We start from the raw sequence: 22,326 nt of genomic DNA on the forward strand, positions 1-22,326 counted from the left end.
TTTATTGTAAATATAATTATCCCAAGCAAACCCAAGGAGAAAGGATACACAGCCAGACCTTATGAAGGTGGTGAACCTGACTAGCTCTGAAGACCTCACAGCAGAAATGTGTGGCCTTCTCTAGTTTCTTGTCATTACCATCATCCAGACACCAAGTTACTTATCCATTTTTCTCAGTGCAAATTTTTGGACACAGAGAGAAAAAATCTAGTTGGTTCTCTCTGAGTAAAGTATGTTTATTCTGGTACAATCAGATGAAGCCAAAGGTGGTAAGACCAGCTGAGCAAACATGGCTGCTTATGTCCATGCCATAGGTATGGCCTGTGGGAGGAAGCAGATTCTCCTAGAAGGATATATGGGCAAGGATGCAATGACTGACAACTGTATTTTAATGTGGTTTACAAAATAGCAATTGACACCGAACTGTATGAGAAAATGGGACAGTAAGGAAACCTATGGGTGGATTCGGGTAACACAAAATGACCGGACTCACTTTTTCGTGGGTGTGTGCTCTCACTATCGTTGTCTAGCATAACATCGTCTAAGATGAAAGCCAATCTTTTCAAATTATTCTTCCCTAAATACAGACATTCATGGGTCTTTCCGTGTATATTACATTACTAAAGAACTTTATAGTTGGTCTAATATGCTCTATTGCTCTTCCATAGTTTTGCCTTCAGAATCTGTAAAAGGAAGAGGATAAAAGGTATAACTATTTAAAAATCTATTAATAACCCATATTTGTATTAGCTTTTGTTGCTCTCCTCTTTCTTCAGTTCCCTGGATTCCTGTATTCCATCTGATTCAATTGAGGGAGCATGTGTGTGTGTGAGAGGGATTCTATCTATGAGGGACATTGAACCACGAGACCATTGCTAGGTATTTTTATACAGCAAAACTAAATTCTGGCCTCCCTCCTCACCTTAATCTATTTCTATGTGCAGTGTCCCTTGGCTCCTTTGCTTTCCATTCTCGAATTTGTTTGCAGCTATGTTGTCAGTTCCATTTATTCTCTTGGCCCTGCTTCTCATCTATGCACCAATTCCAATTCCCTGTGGTGAGCCCCACTTCAAAGCCCATCATACTGTACATTTTCAGAATGGAAGGTACAATTGATTTGTTCATTTTGTTGGACATTTAAATAAAAGTGTGGAGGCGTGGGTGAATATCCTGACTGGTCAACCACAAAGAAGTCTGCATCAGCCTTGTTTTCATACAATACCGTGACAACTAGGTTATAGACTTTGAAAATCTGGACTCACAGATCTATCTGTGTCCATTTCCTTACATATTCATTCTAAGGGAATGATTCAGTTGTCATTGACACAGCCCTGGTTATAAATGTAGGAAGGTAGGTTCCAGAAGCATCAGTGAGCAAAGTTGAGGACCTGGGGATGTGGGATGGGGAAAGGGTCTGAAAAGAACTGTATCTGGGGGAAATTTGATCTCTTCTACCCAGTTCTACTTATAGAATAACAAACGGACTAGTTAATGTTTTGTTTCCCACCTACCATTTATGGGTGCTTGATTGTATGGGTTTTCAGAGATGGTTAGAGGAGTCACATCTGAAAAACCCACCATAGTAAATAGAGAATGAAAAGAACAGAGATTTTAGTATCTAAAACACATTGATTTTTGCAGATCTTCTCATTTTCTCCTATGTTGTTTCTTCCATTCCAAGTTTCTCTGAAAGCCTTGCTCTTTAGGAGCTGCCAGATGCCAGATCACTTTCATATGGCATCTCAAGAGCTGGACTATGTTCTTCTGACTGCAACGTTATTGTCTAAGACTGGACAATGTGAGTCATGACCATTAGCACTACAGAGATTGTTTCTTACTCGACTGACCTACTGTCTGGCATAACTAGATCTTTTTCCTCATCTTGGATTAGATCAGAATACATTCTATCTTTGTATTCTGAGACCAAAATTAAATAAAGCATATTGGCTGTAGACTATAACAACCTCTGAAATGTTCTAGGTCAGTGTTTTTCCATCTTTGTTGACCAGGACTTACAGTTAAAAATGTATTTTACATTATAGTCCAGTACGTGCACTTGTGTGCATATAATAAAACAAAAAAGTTACAGGAAGCAGTACTTACCCTTTTCTAATCTTTACTACTCATCTTTGTTTTTCTATTCTATTCAAGTGCACCGGGAAGAAAATTCTGGTCTTCTCACTGTTCTTTTCTTATCAATTTTATTCCAGTTCAGGGAAAAAACGCCAGTGGTTATACTGATTTTGTCACCCACAAAATTTTTTGACAACTCACCGAACTCACACTGGAAAGCTCTATCGAGTGATATTTGACTCTTGATGCTCATTCAACAGCTAGCCCCGAAACAACCTGAGATCAACCCCATTTTCTTTATGTTATCACCACTAACATTCTTCAGTCTACGTAAGATTATGATTTAGTAGAGGGTCTAAGAATCTACCATTAAGACATTTTTTTAGTTTGTTTATTTTTTGAGAGAGAGAGAGAGAGAGAGAGAGAGAGCAAGTGCAGGGGAGGGGCAGCAAGAGAAGGAGAGAAAGAATCCCAAGCAGGCTCCTCACTGCCAGTGCAGACCCCAATTCAGGGCTCAAACTCATGAACTTGAGATCATGACCCGAGCTGAAATCAAGAGTTGGATGCTTGATTAACTGACTGAACCCCCCAGGTGCCCCGTAAGAATCTACCATTTTAATTAACCACTTAGATTGTTCTGATGTCGAAACTCAGGAGTAGATCCTCTACAATTTGGCTTTTCTCCGTCTGTTCTGGAAAGCTGCCAGTCACCTTCATCATGACAGGTCTTCCAGTTTTTCTCATTTCCCTCACAAGGGCCTTGGAGCCCTCACTCCTTTCCTGAGTACTGCTTAGCACCAGCAGGCTCATTGGAACAATAGTGCTGACACTCTGATCCCTGCAGATACTGTCTCCCTGGGCCTCTTAAAGTACCTATTCTGTCTGGGACTGAGCTCAGCACAATCCTGCAGACACTGACTTGGGCTGCGTGATCATCCTCTAGGGGACGATGATAAAGCCACATTAGTTCTCTAAGCCTGACCCACCCATTCCGTGATTTGTCTGGCCATCCACCGGCTGTTTTGCTGAGCTCTCAGCCAACCATTCAGCCAAACTGGAGATGTCCTCCATCCACCTTTTCCAGTTCTATTCATCCTCTTGGGACCCTCTGCTCTAGCCCAGCTACTCTATTTAATGTCTTCTGAATACAGTTCCACACTGCCTCAGGTTCACACTTCTGGTCATGCCTTGGTCACCTGACATGTCTCCTTGGCTCATGTGTCTCCTGGTGGTGCACCTCCCACAGCCTCTTCTATTCTTCCTCTTAGCATGCTTCTTTTTCACTACATGACGTGAGTAATTCCTACTCATCCTTCCAGACTCCACTCCCATTTTATTTCTTCTTGAAAGCCTTTGCTAACACTCCTGTCTATGTCAGGAGACCCCCAATGTGGTTCCATTATGCCTGGGCCTCTCTCTGCATACCACTGCCTTCTCAGTTGGGTAGTTTTTTTTTTTTTATTTTTAAAAAATTTTTATTTATTTTTGAGAGAGAGAGAGCGAGCAGGGGAGGGGCAGAGAGAGAGGGAGACACAGAATCCCAAGCAGGCTCCAGGCTCTGAGCTGTCAGCACAGAGCCCGACGTGGGGCTCGAACTCACGAGCTATATAGATCATGACCTGAGCAGAAGGTGGACGCTTAACCAACTGAGCCACCCAGGTGCCCCTCAACTGGGTAGTTTTAAGTCAGCTTTGCTGTTTCCCACGCTAGATGGTGAGCACTTTGAGAGCAAGAACAACATTTGATTTATGTTCATGTCTCTAGAACCTAGTATTTCTTTCTTTCTTTTTTTTTATTATGCTAAAAACATGTAACGTGAAATCTACCTTTTTAACATGTTTTTCAGTGTACACGAGCATATCAACCAGGTACACATTGTTGTACAATAATCTCTAGAATATTTTCATCATGTGTGACAGAACTAGCACAGTTTCTAACTAAATATATGACCATTTGGTTATTTTTAGCTACTGTAAGTCCCAACTAAATTTGAAGATATGACTAAACTTCCTCCATATATTACAAGGAACTCTCGTTTCCTTGTGAGTTTCCAGATTAGTTATTATGTACTCTCTTTACTTTTGACCTGTCTTGCTTTGCTTTATTGAGCTTTTTAATTCATTGTGCATCTTTGCATTTACTTTTTAATATTCTTATGGCTCCTTTCCCAAGACGTGTTTGCGTGGCCATAACTCTATTATTGTGTCCCCCAGTGTCTCTCACAGTGGCCAGCATACAGAAGGTGCTCAATGAATCACTGGTAATTTCCTTCACAGGTTTTAATAGATTTTAAATATGATCTGATTTTTGAATATAGGATAAGGGTGATGAAAGGCTTACCTCCCCTTCATGGTTAATTGATGATCAAATTCCTTTCTTCAAAATTTAGTGTTAAACCTTGGATAAAAAGGACATTTTTTTTTTTTCAATTGATATACCTACCATCTGAGACTTTGATTTTCCTGGTTGGTGTATGTGGTTGGTAAGGTGGTCTTTTCATCTCTTTCGTCTAAGTCAGTTTCTAAAAGTCAAGAAATTATGTATTAAATTAATGGAAAAGAATAAACAAACCTCATACACGAATCATCTCATTGATATGTTAATAAGCAGAGATCTTCAAACAGCAAAATTCTGATTATTTTTAATGCTCTGATCTTGGAATCTCTGGAACAGTGTTTTGGTCAAGGTCACCTTCAGGTGACAGAGTCAAGATCAATCAAATATATATATATATATATATATACACACACATATATATATGTACACATATATATATATATGTATACACACACACATATATGCTTTGACCTTTGTTAATGAAAATAGCATAAAATCAGGTTGTTCTTTTTTCATAAAACCCTCTATAATGCAAGTATTATGGAAAATTTAGGACTAACTACCAATCAAAGGAGTCAAATTTAGAATGATTGCTTTATACCCCATTCTCAGAAAAGGAATTTGTAGCTCTACCCTGCAAAAGCAGGAAACCTCACAGAGGGCCTCAAAAATCTGGGAATAAAAGAGTTCCAGTGAAAATCGACTGCTCTTTGGACTTCTGAGTCCATACCCTTGGATTCCATGCTGTCTTTGGGCTTCATTGACTTTGGCCCATTCCTGGTGACTTGACTACCAGGCAGAACCAGGTCTGAATTCCCAAAACCCACCTTTCTGCCCAGAATCTCTTTTTCTTGAGGTCTAGTCTCTCTGCCCTTCCCCTATGGCAATGCTTTGACCTCACTAAAACTTCTCTAGTCTGGACCAAGGAAGTCCTCTGTCTACTGCCCAGTTCTTTTTACCAGTTAATTCATTCTAAGAGGCAGATTGGGTGAAATCTGTGCCACACTGATTGTTAAATATTTTCAATATTTAGAGATTAAAGAAAGATGATAACATTTCCTTGTCAGTTTAGGATTTGAGAAACTGCCCAGGAGAAAAATAAGCTTACTAAAAAAAAAATTTTTTTAAGTGATCTAAAAGTGAATGGGATGTTGTGGGTTGGATTGTGTTCCCAAAAAGACATGCTGAAGTCCCAATCTCTGATACTTGTGAATGTGACCTTATTTGGAAATAAGGTTTAGCAGATCTAATCAAGTTCACAGGGGGTCATACTGGATTGCAATGACTGGTGTCCATTTGAGAAGAAACACAGACACACGCACAGAGAAGACTGACATGTGAAGACAGAGCCAGAGTGATGTGGCTATAGCCCAGACCGCCAAACACTGCCACCAGAAGCTCGAAGAGGCAGGAAAGGGTGCTTCCCTAGAGCCTTCAAAGGGGCCATGACCCTGTCAACACTTTGCTGTAGGTCTTCTAGTCTCATTTATTCACTAAGGAGTAAGTTTCCCTTGTATAAGCCCCCCAGTTTGTGGTAATTTGTTATGGCAGCCCTGGGAAATGAATACTTATGATATACGCATTTATAAGGTCATAGTGCTTTTTTTTTAAGCTTTTTAAAAATGTTTATTTTTGAGAGAGAGCCTGAGTGGAGGCAGGGAAGAGAGAGAGGGAGACAGAGAATCTGAAGCAGGCTCTGCGCTGTCAGCGCAAAGTCCCAATGTGGGGCTCAAACCCATGAACTGTGAGATCATGACCTGAGCTGATGTCAGATGCTCAACCAACTGAGCCATCCAGGTGCCCCAAGGTCATAGTGTTTTTAAGAGGTAATTTCTTTAGCATTCTTATTAGATATTTTATTTCAAAGGACACACTGAACTTGGTAGTTTATTTTGTCAATAATTTCATTTAAATGTGATAAAATGTAGATTATAGTTACCAATCTCAAATAGTGATTCAGTTTCAACAAATATTTTATTTTATTTTTTTCATGGATGATTATGGTGATCTTATTTTTTTTTTAATTTAAATTTTAGTTAGTTAACATACAGTGCAATATTGGTTTCAGAAGTAGAATTCAGTGATTCACCACTTACATACAACATCCAGTGCTCATCACAAGTGCCCTTCTTAATACTCATCGCCCATCTAGCCCGTGTCCCACCCACCTCCCTCCATCAACCCATAGTTTGTTGTCTGTCATTAAGAGTGTCTTGTGGAGCACCTGGGTGGCTCAGTCAGTTGAGCATCTGACTCTTGGTTTTGGCTCAGGTCATGATCTCATGGTTCATGGCTTCAAGACCCATGTCAGGCTCTGTGCTGACAGCAAGAAACCTGCTTGGGATGCTTTCTCTTTCTCTCTCTAAGCCCCTCCCCTGCTCGCATGTGCATGCTCTCTCTCTCTTAAGTAAATACACTTAAAATAAACAAAAAGATTCTCTGTGGTTTGTTTCTCTCTCTTCTCTTTTCTTTTTTTCCCTATCTTCCCATATGTTCATCTGTTTTGTTTCTTAAATTCCACATGAGTGAAATCATGTGGAATTTGTATTTCTCTGGTTGACTTGTTTAGCATAATACATTCTAGCTCCATCCACATCATTGCAAATGGTAAGATTCTATTCTTTTTGATGGCTGAGTAATATTTCATTTCTACAACTATTTTAGTAGTCTTTTAATAACAGCTCAATAAAATGTCACATCTAAAAGATTACCTGATTGATAGGACTGGAAGCTGATCAAATCTCCAAGTGCAACAAGTTTCTCCTGTTGAAAAATTTTATAATCAGAGAAGTAAATGACCACAATTGCTAACTTAATCATTCTTCAATAGAAAAGCACTTTGAGTCTTGATTTTTAGGTAACCAACAAACATTTAAAAAAAAAATTTTTTTAACGTTTATTTTTGAGACAGAGAGAGACAGAGCATGAACAGGGGAGGGTCAGAAAGAGAGGGAGACACAGAATCTGAAACAGGCTCCAGGCTCTGAGCTGTCAGCACAGAGCCCGACGCGGGGCCTGAACTCACGGACCGCGAGATCATGACCTGAGCCGAAGTCGGCCGCTTAATCGACTGAGCCACCCAGGCGCCCCGGTAACCAACAAATATTTTTAACATGCCAGAAGTTATATAACCTAATGAGTAGTGTTCTTCTGTTGATTTCTTCAAACTCTTATTGCCTTCTTATTGTTTTTAGGGATAAGATGCACAGAAGATCAGCATTTGCCTTGGCCCAGAGAAAATCAGTTTATAGTCAGTATCAGTCAGCGCTCCTGTATTTATTTGGACATTACCTGAATTAGATCACTTGTCATTCTGGTCATCATTTGATTACTGATTTCAATATCTTTGAGATCCGTAAGAACCACCCAAGTTCCATTCTCAAATTTTACAGGCATAGAAAAGACGATACCTTCAGGAATACCAAACTGGCCTGCAGTGAGCAAACACAAAGCAAAGCAAAACAAAGTGCTCAGAACAATAAACCCTTCACATTAAGCACCGTAGAAAAGGACAGACATCGTATATGGTTTTTAATGATAATGGCGGAACTATATTTCTGGCAATTCCTCTCCTGGGAAGATTGAAACATTTACTCCAGAAGTATTGCCTGAGCACCTCTCCAAGTTCTGACAACTCTCTCCTCTGTGTTTCTCTCCGAAAGAAGAACTACTGTTCCTCTTGTTGTGCCTTCTGTTGCCTCTGGCTTGGTTCAAACCCCCTGCCTCTGCTTCAGGGGTCAATGCAGTCTTTCTCCTCCATTTTTTCCGGATTCCTTTTGTCTGCTCCTTGTGGCCTTTCCTTGACACCTCAGTAGCCCAAGACTCCAAGGCATCTGTCCACCTGGCCTTGCTCTGCTAGCCTGAATGTGGCTGGTCCGTAGCTCTGGTGTGAGGGCCGGGGTGGGGGGGGGGGGGGGGGAGGGGGGGCGGGGGGGGATGGACGGGAAAGTGGATGACTTCCCCACAGTTCCCAGGGCTCAGTTTGGATGTGTTCCAAATAAAAAGATCAACAATACTTACCACTAACTGAACAACATACAGATAAAACTTCCCCCTTTTTTTGTGAGTCAATCAAATGAGAAAGTTATTCTTGCCATCTGGTCATCAAAAATGTTGTCAGTAGAACAAAAATGGGAGGATAGTCAAGAAACTGGGATCTAAAAGGCCTTTCCTTAGAGAGCATCCCAGGTTCTCTGTTCAGTCTCTTTTTTATCTATAAAAAGCCAGCCTTACAGGTGGACAACATATGAGAGTTTACCTATATATTTCAGGGAGATAATGATTATGTGCTCCTCACCTCCAATATTGATCCCATTGCTTACTGGTGAATTCCTACACAGCTTAATCAAACTGTTTACAAATAAAGACAAGGTTTTAAATGCCTGTTACACTAAAAAGGTCACATGCTAGGGGCACCTGGGTGGCTCAGTTGGGCATCAGACTTCGGCTCAGATCATGATCTCGAGGTTTGTGAGTTTGAGCCCCACGTCAGGCTCTGCGCTGACGGCTCGGAGCCTTGGAGCCTGCTTAGGATTCTGTGTCTCCCCCTCTCTCTGCCCCTCCCATGCTCATGCTCTGTCTCTCTCTGTGTCTCAAAAATAAACATTGAAAAAAAAAAGAACTATAAAAAAAAAAAGGTCACATGCTGATTTGAATTCACCTCATTCAGTAAAAGGGTGCTTCTCACCTTAACTGCAACCGAAACAAGATCCACTGAGTGTCTAACCGTGAAGCAGCAAGGAGGAGACCCAGCCACAGCCCTGCCCTCAGGGTATATGCCCCCTAATGGTGGGGACGTATGTAATCAACCATGCCACCAGTGAGGGCAGGCTGGAATATGCTGTCTGACAGAGGAACAACATGCTATGTGTGTACAGAGGACAGACAGATTGATTCTGACTTGGGGTCTTGGGGGGATTACCTTGAGCTGCACTACAGCCACTGGAATAACAGGGAAGATGGTGGTTCTCCTGATAACATAAGGAATAGAAGAGGTAGATCACATGGGAGAGGAAGACAGTTCAGTTTGGTGTAGTTTGGTTTGAAGCGACATCTAGGTGGCAATGTTTTCATAGGCTGCAGCTCAGCAGAGAGTGAAGCCTGAAGCTTTAGGCGTGAATGAGTTTGCACAGGGAGAAAATAAAACACAAAGGAAAGAGGTGCTTTCGATAGAAGAACCCACAGAACACAGAACGCCAACTGTTCGCTCTTTCTACTTTGCAAAAATGGTAGCAGTCCTCTGAAATGGTTTTTCGCAGATGAAAGCAGTGAGGCTGTAAAAATGCATGTCTGGTATTTGTGGCTGGAGAGCAGGCTTTCCACATTTCCACTGGCACCTGAGATCTGTGTCCTGCTGTGCTCTCTGGATCCTGCCCCTGTGCCTTTGCTCCTGTGGCATCTGCAAGATGTTCTTCCCACACTTGTCTGCCACAGCAACACTACTCAAGCTTGAAGGCTTCCTGGAGTGTCACCTCCTTATTGAAGTCTGTCCTGATTCTTCCTGCCATCTGCCTAAAATCAACCTTTCTTTCCCTTCCTCAGCGGGGATGCAGTGAGAAAAACTTAATGGAATGGTTTAGTTGCTGTTAGCTGGCTCTTCTTACTCTGCTCGAGATCTCCTGAAGGCAGAGGCCAGGTCTGATCCCTGTGTGCTCCCTGTGCATTCGCACAAACACTCCTGGATCTCTGAATGGATAACTGAATGAATGCATGGTGAATAAATGGCAATAGAACTCTGGACGTCCGGACAGTTTATAGATCACGTCAGGCAGGAGGTGGGGAAACGGAAGTAGGAGCACAGAGCATACCTGGAAGTTTGAAAATAATACAAGGTTTAAAAACAAAACAAAACAGATTTACCTTCACTTAGTACTCCTAAAGATACGATCTCCCCAGGAGGTGAGCCCTGGTACCAGTATTTCAACGTAGTTGCTATACTGTGTGCAGCTAAGATGCTTCCAAATTGTTTTCCTGTCTCAGTCAGCTTTTTGAGAGTTGCCACAAACTGTCCGTTTACCCACTCCCTATAAGGAGACAAAGAAACAATTTTACAATGGAGGGAAGAATGCAAGTGAAAAAGAATGTTCCTTGGGTCAAGGATCTAAGTATTCAAGCTTCTTCAATCTCATAAAAAGTCAGTGGAAAAGTAACGAACCGTAGCAGAAAGGAATCCCAAAGCGTCAAATGAAAAACATGATAACAAATATGAAACACACAAACATGGTCAAAGGCTGCAAGAACGATTACTTCCATTACAAAGAATTTCTTCTATATGTAGATGTTATCTTTGGAACCAGTGGTCTCTTTCATCCTAAATAAAATGATATCATAAGACTTTGAGCTATTCACATTGAGACCGGGGAAATAACTAAGTCGTTAGAATCTATAACGTTTCAATTCAGGGAGTAGTTCCGCTAGACTAGAACAAAGCCTTGAATGGCTGTCCCCGCGAAGCCAGCTGGAGATAGCTCCATGAGACACTGCTCCTACCCAGAGGAAGCATGCTGCAGGAGAGTGGGCTCAGGGCACATAATTTCTGGGCACGGGTGAAGTGCCTCTGATCTGAGGAAGGGGCAATGGGAAGGAAATGCTGCAACTGGAAAAGGGCTGCAAAGCTTAGAAAAAAAACACTTCAGAGTCACTCCTCCTCCTCTCCCCTTCCCCACCCCATCGTATTGGGGGTGCTGACTGGGGCAGGCTTGGGTCTAAGTGCTTTGCCTGTGCTGATCCCTTTCATCTTCCCAACAGCCCTAAAGGCTCATATTATGTGACCATTTCCACTTTGTAGACGAAAAGACTGAGGCCTAGAGTGGTTAAGGAACGTCTCTGAAGTCACACAGCTAATAGGTGGCTGCTTGAGAATTCCAATCCAAGTGGCTTGGTTCTTGAGACCATGCTCTTCACCACTTCTGGGTTCTGCCTCTCCTGGGACAGAGCACCCAGCACGGGCCTGGGCCCGCTCACCACCTTAATTCCTTATTCTTGAAAATGTTCCCACCGATTTCAATTTGATACATGTCTCTGTCTCTGTGTTAAATGAAGACTCACTTTCTGTATGCTTGCTTTAGAGACAAATTTAAAGGAGTATGTGGGCTACTTAAAGGATAATCTAACACAAAAATTCATAATTGCAAAATCAAATAAGTTGGGCATGGGGATTGACTGATATTCTGTGGAATTTTCTATGTTTCTTCAATAGAGCACATAAACAAAGGTGGGTGTGAATAATGTCAAGTTATTTTTGTACAATGATTTCTAAGATGATTTAAAGGATTATAACAACGATTATACATTTACCCAACACTGTTAGTATACTTGACTTAAAAATATACCATACCTATCAAAAATCAAGCTCAAAACAGGACGTGAATAGTTAGGAGGTCCCCAAATAGCACTCTCATATCTGTAAACTCTGGCTTTTCTCAGATCAATGTAGTTATTTCCACTAATATTGCCCCAAACTATCACATTTTTGATGGCTGTGAAGAAAAAAAAATGTTTAACATAATAATGAGCATTAATATAAAAAAGTTGCCTGCAGTCTATTTTTTGACTGTGCGTTTGTCTTAGGATTGATCAATCTTTTTGCTAGAAGATGATCTTAGTTTATGGTCCCCCAAAATGTGGAAATGGCGTGGATAAGTTCCTTAATCATCGGGGTTTGGCAATGCCTAATCGTGCTCTGTGTAGGGCACGGGCATATCATTGAATTCAAGAAATACTGAAATGCTCCCTCAAAGAACTACTACTGAAAATCGTAGCACCGGTGTGATCCTTTTACCACTCTGCTTGCCATTAAGAGAACTTTTTCTCTGCTTTGGTTCTGACAGAGTCCTTGATTCTACACTGGAATAGACATTTTGGCAAATCACTTAACCCCTGAGTTGGTTTCATTTCCAGCAGAATGAGGGTGTTATAATCAGAGGACCCCAGGAAACGTCATAATCAACAAATAATTGAATTGGCTTCTATGTGTGAGGTGCTTTTAGGTGGTACGTTTGGAAGAAAACAAATGAGCCCAAATCCTTGCAACATTCTGGGGGTGGAGGGGAGAGGGTGACAAAACTACTATACAAAGTGATGTGTACTATGAAGGAAAATAAGAGGATAGGGGTCAGAGATAAAGAGTGATTAAGATTTAATATGATTCTAAAACTGGGGATCTTTTAAGGATATTGTATCCAAAGTGAAAAATAAGTAATTTGATTGGTTGATTGATTCACTTATTTATCTGCTTAAAGACTTCATTCCAAGTTCACACTACTTCCTACTGTGGAGATTACATTCTTTACTGTTCTGCACGAGGGAAGGTTGCCGTTTGGTTTCACGTCACAGAATATCCTTGTGACTTGGCTTAACTAGAAGGAATTCGCTTTTCTTCTACAATAACAGGCTGAGGTAGGCAGTGACACGGGGGTTCGCTCCGCGGCTCAGAAGATGCTACTCTCTTGGCCTGCCCCACGTGGTCCTAAAACAGCTGCATCAGCTCCAAGTATCACACTCTCACGCAGTTGTGTGCAAAGGCGGGCGGTAGGAAGAAGAATTCTGCTTATCAGATTTAAGGCTCTTTATAGCTCTGTGAGAGAAGATCATAGTGGACATCTGCTGTTTTTTCTCCTAACATTTCTTCCTAATGTTTTTCTTTAACAGCATCCTGGTTTTCCTATAAATAACTACCCTTTCTCAATTTCAGTCCATATGGTTTGGGTGGGGCTGTCCTCACCCCTCAGGTCTATCAATAGGCACGAGACCCAGATTCCAGATTTCTGGCCACAACAATTGTTTTGGAGATGGGCAAATGGTCCAAGCCCGGCCAATGAGATATTATCCTGCAACTTACGCACATTTGAGAAAGCAAACCCTCTTTATACTGGGGTGGCTAAGCTATGAATGTATGAGTCTGGAGACACCCGTGGCCACTTTGCCACTTTTTACAACGAGCCTGCCTGAGAATCAAACCAACGCTGAGGAAAGCAGGGCTGAGGGATAGGTCAAGAGAGAGAACCAGCTAGACCTGACGTGACCATTTAAGCCCCAGCATCCATCTATGCCTGAAAAAAAAACCCCACAAAAAATGATCTGACTTCAGTTGCTTTGAGTGGACTTTCTATCACCTGCAACAGAAAGAGTTCCAACTAAGCCAATGCACATGGTCTGAGAAACAGGGTTATGTGTGAACTGAACTCAAGGGATATCCTGAAAAGGTCTGCTACCCCCTTGGCATCTGGAATCTTCCCCCAAATGATTCTCCTTGATGGTTTTCAGATTTCAGGTCCCTCTGCTTCAATGTCTTTGTTGGTGCTGAGTTTCTTGTTGCTACTCCGCTGACAATTCCAATCGACTGCCGTCCCTCTCATGTCTCTCTTTCCTTTACCCAATAGCTGAAATTTGTCAAATATAATAAACATTTTTAAATACAGCACCCCGCTTTTAAATACACCAATCCGGGGCACCTAGGTGGCTCAGTCAGTTAAGCGGCTGACTTCAGCTCAGGTCATGATCTCATAGTTTGTGAGTTTGAGACCTGCGTCGGGCTCTGTGCTGACAGCTCGGATTGGATTCTGTCTCCCTCTCTCTTTGCTCCTCCCCCCACTCGCGCTCTGTCTCTCTCTGCCTTCAAAAATGAATAAATGTTAAAAAAAAAATAAAAAAAATACACCAATCCATTTTCTGAACTGGTCTCATCCTCGCAGGATTCTGATGCCTGCCATTCCAAAGACCAACAGAATCACAAACAGCTCAGATATAATCCCGTGGATAAGTGAAATACCCTCGCAAATGTCTACCACATGCTGGCCACTCTTCCAAGCACTTTGGAAACATTATTTTTTGAATCCTCACATCAGTTCCAGGAGGTAAGTGCTATTAACATCCTCATGTTACAGATGAGGAAACTGAGGCAAGGTTAAGTGATTGCCCAAGGTCACACAGGTGGGAAGTGAGGTAGAGCCACTTAAATACACCCCTGATTATTTTTTTAAAAAAACACTGATTACCTTAGTTGACTATTATAATGGAAAATTGGAACATTAGGTTTCAAATTATAGCTTGAAAAATATGTCTTATATGAAACGTTTGTTTACTAATTTTTATTTTAAAAAACTTAGTCTTTATTTATTTTTGAGAGATAAAGAGACAGAGCATGAGCAGGTGAGCAGGGGAGGGTAAGAGAGAGAATGAGACACAGAATCCGAAGCAGGCTCCAGGCTCTGAGCTGTCAGCACAGAGCCAGACGTGGGGCTCGAACTCACGAACTGTGAGATCATGACCTGAGCCGAAGTTGGACGCTTAACTGACTGAGCCACCCAAGTGCCCCTGTTTACTAATTTTTACAATGATGGACAAAGTCAGCCAGTCATTAAAAACAGTAAAAAACCAAAAACCAAAAACCAGTTTGCACAATAGTCAGATCACACAATAAGTTTACCCAGAAAAATCCTAACGGGTATGGTGTTCTTCCTAGCTGCTTTGAGATCACCCTGTTTAAAACCAGAAACAGAAACGGAAGCTCACTCACTGGAGGGGGCTGTTTTCAGTTTTCTGGCCAGCACGGCTTTGGCTTGGCCTTCCACCCCCAGCGCCACAGCGACGATATTATGTGCCACGTTTGGGGCGTATCTCATAAGCAAAACTGTTTTCAGATTCACGAAGGTTTTTCCTCCCACAATAACTCTGACGGAATCGTGAGCATTTTTCTCAATCAGCTGTCCAAACAGCCTACACAGAGGAAGCCTGCTTCGGATGCAGCCTTCTAGAGTGTACACCTCCCGGTCGGCGCTGTCATCCAGGATGATGATCACGTGGGCCTGGCGGAAGGCCTCCTCCACTCTGGTGCAGACGGAGACGCTCCGGAGCAAGGGTGCCACCAGGTTCCGAGTCTCAGTCATGAGAAGGTGGAGATCTTCTTCCGCCTGCTCTTTGTCAAATAGATTTATGCTCATCTCCGTATGCATTCCGAACACCTCGCCACTTACCAAAATGGGAATTAGGCTGTAGCAGGCAGGGACAGATGCACTAATAAAAATGCAAAGCCAGATTATGAATAGTTAAACCTTTTGCCCCTGTTAAGCCTTTATTCTTAATAGATATTTCAGCATGTGCAGTAATCAGGTGATCTAATAGCTTAAATCAGCGTCCATAGCTGCATAGACTTTTTAAGACTAGAAAGCAAAAGTTGAACAAAAAAATGCTCACTACTAATCCCTTACTCTGGCCCTCTGAAAACAATCCCCAAATAAGAAATGTACCTGTTTCAAAAGTTTCAAATACAATAGATTATGCAGAAAGCAGAATTTAAAAGAATGGTGTCATATCACTCTGATTACATGTTTACATTTTGTCTTAAAAAGGTAAAGAAATAACAAGTTTTATTTAACCATAGCTCTTTTCTACTTTATATTCTTATCTACAAAGTAATGACATTTTGGAGGAAAGGGCTATCTTTTCTAAATCCTTGCAAAGAAGGCTAGGATCAGCATAGGCTAGGCATCATGGGTCGGTGTCCACAATTCAGCAAGTATCTGGGTAGCTGACCATCTGGGCCACTAGTTTTTTCTCTTTCCAAGCTTTAAATTTCCACTCTTAGGTTTTAAATTCGGCAATCCAGAGTGAGTCCACAAAACCCTAGGCCCCCCACTCTCAGCCTCAAGAAAAGCAGAGCCCCAGGCCCACGCATGCTTACATGTTCTCTCTCTCTCTTTCTGTAACAGTGACATCACCATGTGGCTCAAGGTGTGCCATGTAAGTTCCAGGAGGTATAAGTAACAAACCCCTTTGTCCAAAGTTTCCTGACGGTTATTGCTGAGGGTGTCTTGCAGTCACGGTAAGAACCACAGGCTGGTCCAGCCACAACACTGGTTAGTGAGGCAGGCACACAACGGGAGGTGACAGAGGAAGAGCCAAGGAAGAGTCAACGTCACCTCTAGCAAGTGGGGAAGAGGGGAAGGCAGCGGGCAATGAGATGGGAGTGGGGGAGGAGACAGAAAGTGAGGGAAAGGGCAGGAAGGACAGCAAGGCAAAGAGCAAGAATGAGAGCAGCAGAGGGCCTGAGAGACACAGACTGAGGGGACAAGAGCTGGAGATGGGGTTATCAAAGTACTTATCTTTGCTATACCCTTGCTCTTCGATTGCATGTGTGTGTGTGCATACACACACCTATATTGTAAAGCTTAAATATGGAGGCACGTGGGTGGCTCCGTTGGTTGAGCATCCAACTCTTGATCTCAACTCAGGTCACAATCTTGCTGTTGGTGGGATCGAGCCCCATATCAGCCTCCACACTGTCAGTGCAGAGCCTCCTTGGGATTCTCTCTCTCCCTCTCTCTGCCCGCCCCCCCCCCGGCCCATGCACATGTACCCTCTCTCCCTCTCAAAATAAATAAATCAAAAATCTTAAAAAATAAAACAAATATGAAGCTATATTGAGGGATATATATGCATATCTCTATCTATCTATCTATCTATCTATCTATCTATCTATCTATCCATACAAATCTCAAACTTGACATTCAGATGTTCTTCCATCATGGACTTAATCCCACACTATTGTTCTTTCTAAATATAAACACCCAATCTCACGAATCCTGGAGTTTGACTGTGCTACCTGGTGATCCAGACCTGCAAGGGATTGACAAGATCTTTCCTGACTTCTTCCTGCAGTTCTTTTTCTATATGTGCTTCCAGGTTCTCTTGAGCAATTATCTTCATCAGCTCAGTAGTCATGCTAGAGGTGACACCGTAGTAAAGCTAAATATTAGGAAAGAAAAAGTCAACACTGAGAATACATAATTAGCTGACAGTAATTATAATGGGAAGTTCTTATTTAAAGCCAGAAGAGCGTAAAAAGAGAGCCGAGGGAATACTTTGGAAAGCAAGACATTTGAAGAACAGCGTGAGAGAAGGATAATGTTTTGAGCAAATAAACCAACTTAATTCGCATACCTGGGCGTACTCCAGGAACTCGTTATAGCCTCCTAAAAGCAACCCCTTTCCTCCACGATCCAACAGCTCTCTCCAGATGATGGGGGAGTTTCTGTGACTCCACTTATTCTTTTCACACAAATCTTCTAGCCACTCCTATTGAATGATATTCCAAGACACGTCATCCATTGAATCGGTGTCAGAATTTAGTTCAATACTTCAGAATTCAAACACAAACTAGCTTGTTTTTTTACTACCACTGAGTATACATAATAAAATTTAGACATCTTTACACTGTAAAAGGTATATGCAGAAAATAGTAGTGAGTTAAGTAACAAATTGATCAAATCAGAAAGATGATTCTTCAAATTTGCTGACCTAATGAGAGTTGCTCTCTTTGCTGAGGAGACCGTGAATGAAAGTGGAGAGCTTAAAAGAAAAGCCAAGTGTCCCAACTCCTCTGATATCCAAAAAATTCAACTGGTTCTTCCCTTGCTTTTCTCTATGAGATATTTCCAGTCTTAAGGCCACGTAAACTTGACCCTGATTTCCAAATATGTGGGTATAGTTTAAGTCATTCAGACTGCATTAATGAGCTAAAAATCATCTATGGATGTTAATAATATTCATTAGGAAAAGTTTAAATCGTAATTATCTGGTTTGTGTAGACCAGGCTTTCCAATGACAAGAGCTGAGTAGAGCTAGAGAGCAATTTTCTTGTGAGTAAAGTACATGATAGCATTCTTGCCATTGGAGGCATGTGTAATGAGACTACCTTACACATGAAATCTTAGAAACTAATTTATCTTGATTATGCTGAAGATCTCTGTGCCTTTATCACCCCTTAAAGCAAATAATGCTGCTGTGAGGATTCTACCATGGTTCCCCTAGTCATTATACAGCCTGACCAGTGAATGTATAGGTCTGGACCCTGAGGGTGCAGAATCAAGAATGGAACATACAGTCGGATAGGGGAGAATTTATCAATATGAATCATTCTTCTACAACTCAGTGGTATATATCCTGGCAAGAACCTCAGAAGACAGTGGTAACACATTTCTAGAATGGCTCTCTGAAGCTTGGAGAAAGTGGTGGTTCACAAGAAATGAAATGGAAATGCCAGAACGTCCATGGAAGACAATAGCAGAAGGAATCAAAAAGCTCAGAAAAGTGGGCATGCTGGTATGGATATGCTACTATGGAAGCATGGAACCTACTAGTCAGTTACGTTCTCCGGAAGGGCCTGGGGGACACTACTTTCATCAAAATGATAAGAACTGTGCTGGTGATATGTTTTCAGCATCACTGAGAAGCCTGGTATGGATATCCATTACTGGCCAGGGCTATTAAAGGACATGCTGTTCTAGAGCTGGACTCCCTGGGGATTGAGATGATAGAATCCTGAAATAAAAGAGGCTGGGGACAGTGCCCACCAGAGAACATCTATATTGTGATAAAAGCATGAGACAACTAGCAGATAAGGTGACTTAGCTGAAGGCACAGTGGGCTCACAAAAGAGACAGAGGTTACGCTACGGCCCTAGAGAATGAGCCACCACTCACTAAAGCTGATCTAGCCATTGTTGCTGCTGAATGTCCACTGTGATGGTAATACAGACCAACACTGACCCAGTGATAATGACACTATCCCTCAAAGACATTAACCAGCTTCTTGGTGGCAAGGTGATTACATTTCACCCCTTTCAGCCTAGAAAGGGCAGTGATTCATCCTGACTAGAATCAACAATCTGGTTTGTGTAGACCAGGCTTTGCAATGACAATCACAATCAATATTCTGGGTAAAGAACTGCTTTTCCTGCTTGTGGGGCTTTGGCCAGCACCCTGCCCAAGAGCTTACAAAATATTCAATCTAGCAACACGGGATCCTGTGTAACATCACTCTGAACCACTTTGGATTAAAGCATGTGTAGAACTGGGCATGTAACCATGGGATGCACTGGCTCTATCATAAATCACATCACATGGCAGACTGATAGAGGGATAGGACAGCCCACTGGAGGTGCTTAGAGGTTGCTACCTTGTAGGGATAAAGCACTGTCTTTCAGGATGCAATATATACCATGAATCAATATAGTGCTTTTTCCCCAATAGGTGACATATATGGATCCAGGAACCAGGAGATGGAATTAAGAGTGATCCTGCTTACCATCACTCCCAGTGACCCACCTGGAGAATTCGTGCTTCCCCTAACCTACTTACTCTAGATTCTATGGGTCTGGAGGCTCTAAGTTCCAGAGGTGCAAGGGTGGTTCTGTCAGGAAGAGTTCCATTAAACTTTAAGTTATGGCTTCTGCTTGGTCACTTGGAGCTCCTGTGCCAAGGGACAGCAGTCAAGGGAAGGAGTTACCATCCTGGAAGGATTAAATGATCTGGGGCATGTGGGCAGAAAAGAATATTTGGCATCTAGGTGATCCATTGGGGAATTCTTGGTACTGCTTTGCTCAGTTTTGACAGCAAATGTGCATGTGCTAGAAACTAGGACTCAGACCCCTAAGGATACAGGTCTAGTTCATTATGCCTCATAAGTCACCTAGACCAGTAGAGCAGGAGGGGGATCGATATTGGGCTGTAGACAGAAAGGTGACAAGCGTCAGTTACAGCCCTAAAATGATATGCAGTGGAGACTATGGTTCTTTTGACTAACCATCTTCTTGTAAAGTTTCCTCAGGGAAAGACGCCAACCAGAACCTCAGAAAAGCTGTTCCCAGATGGTATGAAATTATTATTTGGAGAATGTGGATCCACAAGGCACAGCTGGTGAACTGTAGCAGATCCTGTCATATGTCTTTCAGCTTTCCTCTTCATGACCAAGACACGCACTGCCTGGGCCACCAGGTGCACTGGCTGCTGATGGCTCAGTGCTGAGTCTCTCTACAGGAACCGACCTCAGAGAGGTTCCCTTGCTTAGAGTTAAGTCCCTTCCCCAAGGGCAGCCTGCATCCAAGGACTGTTAGTTGTGCCAGTAAAAAAGCCCAGCCCCCTCGCCTGTATTTAGAGTATCTCTGAAGGGCCACCCAGCTTCAGAGTTCAGGGCTGGCTGAGCCCTCTGACGCAGCAGTATAGTAGTGTCTCGTGTCATTAGAAATCAGATGAAGGACAATGAAAAGTTAAAAAGGATAATATAAGTTACCTGGATTCTAGGAGAAAAAATAGCGAAATTTATTCTACTGATTGGTTAGGGCCTCATTTGTTCTACTAGCTACTGGGGAAAAAAATACATAATGTTTTGAGACTGGTAAGTAGAAATTTATTTTATTAGTGTTAAAATATCAGTAGTACATGAACGTTTATTATTGGAAGCCTATCTGATACACTGGCTAATATTTCATTAAATTAGAACACATTTTGTGAGTGTGTGAGTTTAACACACTAGAAAGGCTTCTTACCTCCCAAACATGAGGATGTTGTATAATTTTATGTATCCGAAAATTAGGAAGATTCTTTTGTAAATAATCTGCCAGAAGTTCTGCTTTAGCATAATATGGGCAATCTGCTCTACCTAAAAGAGTTCAAAATAGCAACATTTTCTTACATCACACAGAAATTATCATGTAGTTATAAGTATTTGCCATATAATTACAGAAATAATGATATAGTTATGGTATATTCTATTACACAGAATTATTGTATAACTGCCACCATGTAAACTTTTGATTTTTATAACAGCAGTAAACATAAAATTATTTCATAGAAGGTCAGGATCTTAAGTAATAAAATGTGGAAAGAAAATAAAGACTGTTGGATATTTACTCTCTTCCAGCATTAGCTAGATCTCACTCTCTCCAAAGGGCTGCTGTGCTACTAACTAAGCATGAATTACTAGTAATGAACTACTCATTAGTATCCACTAAAAGGCCAAGTATGAAGTGAGGAGTGGTGGTGAAATCACATGGTGCTAAAGGGAGGAGAAGCCGAAGGGAGAGAGACGAGTCTGGGATAACTTCTATTTTCTGGCCTGGGCAGATGATCCTGCACTTACTAGAGAGAAACCACAGGTAAGAAGTTTAATTATAGACAAGTGCATTGGAGGTATGTGCAGTATATCTAACTGAATATGACCAGCAGGTAGCTGCACATGTTAAGTCTCAAGTACAGGACCCACGTGAGGGATTAAGATACAGATTTTGTAGCCATCAACACACAGGAAGTTAAAGCCACCAGAGTAGATGGGATTAGGTGTCTGAGGGAGTAGGAGAGGGGCAGGAGCCAAGGGCAGAACCCCCTCTGCAACAATCTTCCCCAGTTACTCCCAATCATGAGTTCTTCAACTTCAGGGTGACTTCTCAATCATCAAACTTCCCACCCACTCCTTTTCTGTTAGCCTCCCTGTTTAGTTCAAATCCATGGTTCATGAATTCAACCACTCTCTGGCTCATGTTGTAAATTATCTTGCCCTACTATGCTTCTGGCAAATCAGCCCGGTAAAAGCGTACCTGCCTTTCCTGTTTCTGGGTTCCATTTGCTAGGCACCCCTGGAGAAACATAGTAGAACCAAACAGAGAGGCGCCATTATAAATTCATGGTCACTAGCCTCAACTGGCCTTCAACTCTGCCTGGAACTCCTTCTGTTTTCTTTATCATCACTTTTTTCTGTTCTTCACAATTACCCTTCTAAACTTGGCCCACTTCTTGCAAACCTCTTGTCTCCATTTTCCCACTACTATTGGAAGGTGACAGAAAACCTTGCTTTCTACTTTACAAAAACAAACCCAAATCATACAAAAAGGCATCAGCTGGTAAGTCCTCCAACCTCCTACCATCATTCCTATAAGCCTGTCTGCATTTGGACTCATCCTTTCCTTCTTCCTCCTATTCAATGGAAGGTGGCTCCTACCTCCTTTCCAGGTCTAATCTCACCACTTATGCTCTGAATACCACCCTCTTCTGCTTTCAGAATTGCCTCTCTTTCAGCATTTTATCTCTGTTCTTAATGTTCCTTTTCCATCGTATTTAAATATAGTACAGTTATATTTAAGTT

General features: G+C 41.9%; 1 protein-coding gene across 2 annotated transcripts in view; it reads right to left on the minus strand.

Moving 5' to 3' along the window:
- Positions 1-22,326, minus strand: part of MDH1B (malate dehydrogenase 1B) — a 24,888-nt gene continuing 2,562 nt past the window's right edge. The window contains exons 2-12 of one of the 2 annotated variants that reach the window (XR_006205660.1): positions 20,735-20,847; positions 17,350-17,484; positions 17,012-17,154; positions 14,927-15,423; positions 11,747-11,888; positions 10,270-10,433; positions 7,702-7,841; positions 7,122-7,173; positions 4,516-4,594; positions 494-683; positions 1-321 (exon numbers count right to left, since the gene is read on the minus strand). Coding sequence is in view for 1 of the 2 variants with exons in the window: in XM_042949911.1 (XP_042805845.1) it covers position 683; positions 4,516-4,594; positions 7,122-7,173; positions 7,702-7,841; positions 10,270-10,433; positions 11,747-11,888; positions 14,927-15,423; positions 17,012-17,154; positions 17,350-17,484; positions 20,735-20,847 (1,466 nt within the window). In the remaining variant the exon portion in view is untranslated. Of the gene's footprint in view, positions 322-366; positions 684-4,515; positions 4,595-7,121; positions 7,174-7,701; positions 7,842-10,269; positions 10,434-11,746; positions 11,889-14,926; positions 15,424-17,011; positions 17,155-17,349; positions 17,485-20,734; positions 20,848-22,326 lie in introns of those variants that run through there. The other variant, XM_042949911.1, reaches the window with a different exon arrangement.

The sequence above is a fragment of the Panthera leo genome, chromosome C1 (genome assembly GCF_018350215.1).
Source record: "Panthera leo isolate Ple1 chromosome C1, P.leo_Ple1_pat1.1, whole genome shotgun sequence".
Classification (NCBI taxonomy): Eukaryota; Metazoa; Chordata; class Mammalia; order Carnivora; family Felidae; genus Panthera; species Panthera leo.